Source organism: Gopherus evgoodei, unplaced genomic scaffold, assembly GCF_007399415.2.
Source record: "Gopherus evgoodei ecotype Sinaloan lineage unplaced genomic scaffold, rGopEvg1_v1.p scaffold_259_arrow_ctg1, whole genome shotgun sequence".
NCBI lineage: Eukaryota > Metazoa > Chordata > Testudines > Testudinidae > Gopherus > Gopherus evgoodei.
The window spans coordinates 1-7,391 of record NW_022059922.1 but is presented as its reverse complement, the minus strand read 5'-3'; the positions used below and the strand labels follow the sequence as shown (position 1 = coordinate 7,391).

The 7,391-nt window shown below is 61.0% G+C and overlaps 1 protein-coding gene across 1 annotated transcript; it reads left to right on the top strand.

Annotated features, from left to right (window-relative positions):
• Positions 1-3,111: 3,111 nt before the first annotated feature.
• LOC115640236 (nck-associated protein 1-like) lies at positions 3,112-7,186 on the top strand (the record flags this gene model as incomplete). The annotated part of the gene is made up of 4 exons (XM_030543037.1): positions 3,112-3,340; positions 5,727-5,859; positions 6,256-6,374; positions 7,055-7,186. Coding segments are annotated over exons 2-4 (344 nt in total), but the record flags the coding sequence as incomplete, so codon positions are not given.
• Positions 7,187-7,391: the final 205 nt, after the last annotated feature.

Here is a 7,391-nt window from a genome sequence, read left to right as displayed (position 1 = left end):
CCATGCCCATGTGCCCCTTGCCCCCTGCTGCCCCACCCCCTGTGTTCCTCACCTCCCTGCTGTGCCCCGACCCCTCTCCTCTGCCCCTCCCTGCAGTTGGCTTCCTCCTGTGCCAAGGCTACCTGAGCTCGAACCTGCAGTGCCTGGAGCTGTGGAAGCTGGGCCTGCAGGGCTCGCTCTACATCAGCCTCATCCGCGACGACGCCCTGCAGATCCACAGGGTCACCGAGGAGTTCTTCGGCCATCTGAAAGGGTAACAGGGCACTGGGGGGGGGGCAGCAGGTGGGGAGTGCTGGCATGCATGGGAAATGGCATGGGCATGGAGAGTGGCTGCTGGGGCAAGGCAGGTTGGGGGTGGAAGGCAGGTGGTGGGGATGGGGGGCGTCTGGCAGGGAGACAGAGCGTAACTGCTTAGGGCAGGGCAGTGGCAGGGAGGCAGTGGGCAGCTGGTGTGGGTGGGTGGCTGGTGAAGGTTGGAGGGGGATCCCCACCAGACCCAGGGGAAGGGCAGGGAGCGCCCAAAGTGACTAGTACTGTGTCCCGGCTCCCAGGATCGGTCCCACACCCCAGCTTTGGGACAGGCCCTTGGAGGGACCCCTTTAATGTGCCAGACCCCAAGGTGGTCTCACTTCCTCCAGGGAAGCCATGGGGCCTCCCAGCCTCCTGAGACTGACGCTTGGGGCTCCAGCCCTCCTGCCCCACCCTGGGAGCTCTGCTCAGCAGCTCCCTGAGCCAGGCTCCTGGTGCCGCTGGGTCCCCTCGTCAGAGCCGCCCCTTCCCCATCTCCCCCAGCCCAGCTGTGTCCCCTGGAGCCCAGTACTGGAGTCCTCAGCAGAGCGACCCAAAGGGGAAAGCACAGGCTGACCTGGCCAGGCCGAGGCCCCAGGGAGCTCCTTTCTCAGACCTCGTGTCTCCCTCTCTGACTTCCTCCCTTCCTCAGCTCCCAGGGGCTGGGGGGTTCCTTCCAGTAGCCAACACTCAGTCACCCACCTCCCCCCGCCCAGGCCTGCTCTCCAGGGGAGCCTGCTCCTCCCACTTGGCTCTGGGCACAAGGTGTCACTGTCCTGGTGACTGGGCTTTCCATTGAGATGGGTCAGCCTCAGCCAGACTTTTAGTGACCTTCAGGGTCAGCTAGCCAGGCAACCCTCCCTCCCTGCCTCATCTCTTAGCCAGCCCCGAGTGCAAACTTAACCCTTGTCCCCTTCACAGGTAGCAATGCACAGTCTGGGGAAACTGAGGCACGTACAGGCATCAGAAATATTACAGAAAATACCCACTTTGTCACATGCAGCAAAGTCTATGCTGGAGTCTGGTGGGTTGGGGACGGGAGGGGGCTGAGCTGTGCTGGGGGCTGTGCCAGGGGCTCTGCTTCAGGGGGCTGCACTGAGGGTTGTGCTAAGGCTTTGCCGGGGCTCAGAGCTGGCTGGGGGCTGCCCTGGTGATCAGCACTCACTCTCGCCCCCTGTGCAGGTACGGGAAGTGGGTGACTGATGTCAAGGAGTGCAAGGAGCATGCTGTGACACACAGGTAAAGGGTGCCTGGGCCTTGAGCACCATCCACACCTGGGTCCTGGGTCATCCATGGGGACGGGGGTTAGTGCCTGTGGTGAGGAAGTCCCCTTGGCACTAGTCAGTGCCCATTGCAGTGTGGGCAGGGCAGGTGTCCAACACACCTCTGCTAACACACAGCACCTCGTGCTGCTCCAGTCCTGCCCCACTGCCCTCCCCATGCCCCCAGTCCCTCCACCCTTAGTCCCTGCTATCCCCACCCTGGGCACCTCCACCATCGCCCAAACCAGTGCCTCTAGTCCCGCTCTGCAGCCCCTGCTATCCCAGCCCTGGGCTTCCTTCCAGCTCTGACAGTGTCCCCAGTCTCCTCCCACGGCCCCTGCTATCCCAGCCCTGGGTTCCCCCCCCAGCTCTGACAATGCCCCCAGTCCTGCCCCACAGCCCCTGCTATCCCAGCCCTGGGCTCCCTCCCAGATCTGACAGTGCTCCTCAAGCCCGACCCATGGCCCTTGCTGTCCCAGCCCCACACTGGTTTCAGGGATGAGAGATATTTGCCCCTCATTACTCCCCTGATGCGGCTGTCCCACCCAACCACCCTGCATGGCCCTGTAGCTGCATCCATGATGGAGTGAGCAGCCTTGGACACCCTGGTGCTGGGCTGGGCTGTGGGGTGGGCATGGAACTGGGGTGGGGGTGGGCAGTGCAGTGTCCAGTGCAATCACCGGCCCCCGTTGCACAGTGGCCAGTTGCACCGGAACCGGCGGGCTTTCTTATGCAACGCAGTGCGGGAGCTGGAGGTTCTGCTGAGCCACCAGCCGGGGCTGCTGGGCCCTAAGGTGAGGGGTCAGGGCGGGCTGGAACTGGGAAGGGGAGTGAGCGTGTCTGTGTGCATGCGTGTGCATGCGTGTGAACATGTATGGTCCCTGTGGTGCCATGTGTTTTTATGTCCAGTGCCCCTCTGCCCCACATCCTGCCGGTCACACTGACAGGGAGTGCTCCGGTCTCTGCCCTGCAGTCCCAGGTCTGGGGGGACAAGGGGTCTCACCCGATGGTCAGACCGTGCAACGCTCCTCCGGTTCCAGCAGTTGCAGATGCTGGCCAATCTCCCCCTGTGAGGGGGATGCAGCACACAGCGTGCTCCCTCTCGTCTCTCGTTCAGTCCCAGTCAGTGTCTGAGCCTCAGGCCCTCGGCCGAGATGTCCCCTGGGCTTCCTCTGTCTTGGGTAGGCTCAAGGGTGCATCTTCCTTGGGCAGTGAGGCAATGGGCTCAGCCCCAGGCTGTCCCTTGTCACCGGTCCTGTGACAGGTTTCTCGCCCTTGGGTTCTGAGCCTAATAGCCCACGTGTCCACAGCTCAGACATAATTTCCTGTACCAAGGTCTGGCAATACCAGGACAATCAGTTCTTAGCTCTCGGCAGAGCCCCCCTCGTCCCTCTGCAGTGCCATAGGGAGGAAATGGTCAGACACAGACGTAATCTACCCGCCAGGGCACGTTTGGGCCTGCCTGTGTCGCAGGGCCATGCCATGAGGTTTGTTTCCTCTCCGTTGCCCCTGTGAAGTGCTTCCCCCCATCCCAGCTAGCCCTGAATGACCCCATGCCCCTGGCTGCCCGTGAGGGGAGGTTATTTGGCTCTGATGGCCCCTCCCCTGTTTGCTGTCTGGTTTGTGGTGGTGCCTGTGAGCCCTGCCTGGAGCTGACCCCACCGATCTCCGCCCTGCCAGGCTTTCTGCGTCTTTGTGGTGCTCTCCTTGTCCCGCGACGAGGTGAACTGGCTGGTGCGTCACGCTGAGCATGTCACCAAGACCAAGACCCCTGAGGACTACGCTGACAGGTCAGGGCAGGGCCAGGCTTGCAGGAGGCGCGGTTGGACTGGGGGGATGGGACCTGGGGTGTCCTGGGCAAGGGGTGGTGGTCCAAGATGAAGTCTGGTTGTCAGGGAGTGGGGGGGTGGGGCCAGGCTCTGGGGTGGTCCGGATCTTCGGGGTGGGCCAGACCCTGAGTGGGTCTGGTTCTGGGTGTGACAGGCCGTGGTGGGTCTGTCAGGGGCAGGCCAGTCCCTGGGTGGGTCTGGCTATTAGGACTGGAGAAGCCTGAGGGTGCCTGGCTCTGCTTGGGGGAGGGACCGGCACTGGGGGGGGGGTCTGGCTCTGTGGGCGGGGTCAGGCACTGGGAGGGTCTGGTTCTGTGTGTGGGGGAATTAGTGGGGGCTGGCTCCGTGTGTGGGGCTAAGCCCATTGTGGGGTCTGGCGCGGAGAGGGGGAGGCACTGGTCAGGTCTGGCTCTGCGGAGGGGAGGCAATGTGGGCAGGTGTCTGGCTCATGAGGGGGACAGGCCCATGGTGGGTCTGACTCTGTGCGGGGTAGGCACTGGGAGGACCTGGGTCTGGAGTGGGGGGGGAATTGGTGGGGGCTGGCTCCGTGTGTGTGTTGGGGGGGTAGGCCCATTCTGGGTCCAGCGTGGATAGGGGGAAGTGCTGGGCAGGTCTGGCTCTGGGGAGGGGAGGTAATGTAGCGGGGTGTCTGACTCTTGAGGGGGACAGGACTATGGTGGGTCTGGCTCTGTGGGGAGTAGACACTTGTGGAGGGCCTGGTTCTTGAAGGGGACAGGCACTAGAGGGGGTCTGGCTGTTGTGGGGGGAGAGACAGACACTATTCACTGTAAGATATGGGAGGCTGTGTGGGTCCCATGCTGAGTGGGGTGCACTGGACCCATGGGACCCCTGAGCAGAGGAGAAGGTCGGGGTTTCTGCTCAGGGCCCCGCAGCATGGGGGCGTTGGTTTGGGGGTAGGAAATTGAACCAAGTGACATGGCATTAATTTGTGGCCCTGGTGACAATCCTGTGCCCAATTCAGCCAGAAGCGCGTGGCCCATACCCCAGCACAGGTATGCAAAGGGGGTGCGGCTGCTGCAAGGCCCAAGTGGCACCTGCTCTGGCTGGTGTGGCCTGACAGGTTGTGGGCCAAGAGAAAGCGAGGGGAGATGGGAAATGACCCCTGCGGGGAAGGGGAGACGCTGTGGATCCTGCCCTGGAGGTTGGGGAGTTGGCAGCCCCAGCACTGCAGGCCAGACTGCTGCCAGGAGAGCTAAAGCAGCTCCGTGTAGCATTGGAAAATACTCTGGTGAAACACTGCAGGTTCTCCGTGGATTATCTTCACAAAGAGCAGGTCAAAGGGCAACTGGATCACAGTCCCTAGTACCTGCCAACGGGGAAATCGAAAAGGGTGCATTTAGGTTCCGCAGTCTAGCAGACAAACATCTGACGTGCTCCAGCGGCTGGTCGCTGAAGACGGCCCGCGAGCTGATTTTCAGTGGCATTCAGGCTGCCCTGGCCACCAGTCTGGGGGGCTCTGCATTTTAATTTAATTTTAAATGAAGCTTTTTAATCATTTAAAAAACCTTATTTACTTGACATACAACAATAGTTTAGTTATATATTATAGACTTATAGAAAGAGACCTTCTAAAAATGTTAAAATGTATGACTGGCATGCCTCAACCCCATCAGTGCCTCAGTTTCCCCATCGCACCATTTGGTGCGGGAGAGGATCTACTGGCCTCGGAGCCGTGGTGTGAGGCCTGTTCACTGACTTTTCTGGGCAGGGGTCACTCTGGGAGCACTGGACAGTCAGATGGCGGGCAGGAAGAGTTGGTGCAGCTAGCCCAACAGTGTTGCTAAGGCCTGGCTTCTGTCCCTGTGCTTGGCCCATTCAGACCCACGCCCCCCAGAACCTGGCTCTGATCCAGGGTATGAGGGACTGAGATGCAGTTGCAGAGGGCACAGCAGCCAGTGGGATCCAGGCCTCTGAGCAATGTGAAGGGGCTGGGGTGGTGCTGCTCACATGGAATCACATGCACGCGCACACAAACACAGAATCACAAACATACAAACATGGAAGCACATACACATGGAATCACGCACATACACACAAACACGGAATCACACACACCTGGAATCACACACATACGCACAAATACAGAATCACACATGCAGAATCACATGCAAATACCTACATGGAAAAGCACATGCATGCACAGACAACATGGGATCACATGCACATGGACTTGCACATGCAGACAAACACAGAATCACATGAATACAGAATCACACACATACACACAAACATGGAATCACATGCACACACCTACATGGAGAGCTGTGTGCGCACACACAGACTCTTCCTGCCCCAGCTGTGCTGATGTGTCCTTCTACCGCAACAGTTTCTATGTCCGCACCTTCGAGAAGCTGTTTGCTCTGACCATGGAGGAGCCGGCCATGCTGCGCTTCACCATCATCTTCCCGCTCGTCTGCAGCCACTTTGCCCACGGCACCCACCCCATGTGTCCAGAGGAGGTGCGTAGCTGGGGGGTAATGCATGAGGAGGGGCACTGCCTGGAGAGAGCCTGGGGAGCATGCATGGTGATGCATCAGGGAGGTATGGGGGACATGCATGGGGATTTAGGGGGGACATGGGGACACGGGTGGCAATATAAAGGGGAAGAACCCCCCTGTGGGAGGGCCGGGGGGCATGCATGGTGATCCATGTGGGGAGAACTCGGGAGGGAGGGGTGGGCAGGCATGCATGGAGATGTGTGGGTGAGGAGACGGGGCACACAGGACAATGCATGGGGGGGCAGGGTTGCCTCCCCCATGGGGTAAGAAGCTCAGTGGCTGGCATTTGGGATCTGTGGCTGGAAGGTGCCAGGTGGGGGAGCAGAGCCGTGAGCCGTCCCTGGCCTCTCTCCGCAGTATCCCCACCTGAAGAGCTGCAGCCTGGGTCTATGCAACAGCTTCCTGGAAGAGATCGCCAAGCAGGCTGCCAACTGCATCATGGAGCATGTGCCGAGCAGCGCAAACTCAGTGAGCAGGTGAGGGGTGTGGCATGGTGCTGGGGGGTGTTGGGTGATCTGCCATCCTGGGGACCCCTCTGTGAGCAGGTGAGGGGCATGGGCATGGGCATGGGGCTGGGTGGTACCGGGGGAGCTGCCAGACTGGGGGCACATCAGTGAGCAAGGGGGTTATGGGGCGTGGCATGGCACTGGGTGGGTTTGCTTCCAGCCGGGGGTTTGGTGGGCAGGTGAGGGGCACAGGGTGTGGCGTGGTCCTGGGTGGGGTACCTTGTTGAGGTGCCAGCTGAGTGCACAGCAGCAGTTGCATGTACCAGGATTGCTCACCATCTGGGCGCGCTGACTGAGGGCTGTGGCCGGCCCTCCACAGGCTGCTCTCCAGGCTGGCAAAGCCCTGCGGGGCTGTTTGGTGCTGGGGGCTATGGAGATGGCCGTGGTTGGAGTCATGTAGCCTTGCCAGGGAACAAATGGCCAGTGACTGCTTCTTGCTGAGCCCTGGCGGCGGTGGGGGTGGGCATCAGTGTGGCCAGTGGCTCTGTGGCAAGACAAGCCAGATGCCAGGCAGGTGAGATGTGTCCTGCACCAGGACTGGGGTGTGGGGGGAGGGGACCCTATGTGCGTCTGGGGGGCTGCCAAATCCTGGCCCTCCAAGCTCCCAGCCCCTCCCTCGCTCAGAGCCCCTGTCTCTATCTCCTGGGAAGCTACTGCCCAAACACTGCACCTCCACCATCAGCAAGGCCCAGAACAAGAAGGCCCAGAAGCAGCCCCGCAACAAGGGGGAGCCGGAGCGGGACAAGCCAGGGGCTGAGAGCCAGAGGAAGGACCGGATCATGGTGAGCAAGTAAGCCCACTGCATGGGGGTCTCCCAAGGGGCATTAGAGCTGCTCTGCCATCCTTTGGGGGTGGGGGTTCTCCCCATTCAGAGGACTCCTCCCCCTGTGCTTCAGATGGCTGGGGTAACCGGGCAGTGGGGGAACAGGTTCTGGGTCCCCAGAATGGCTGATGGCTCAGATCTGAGAAGCGATACTGGCACCTGGC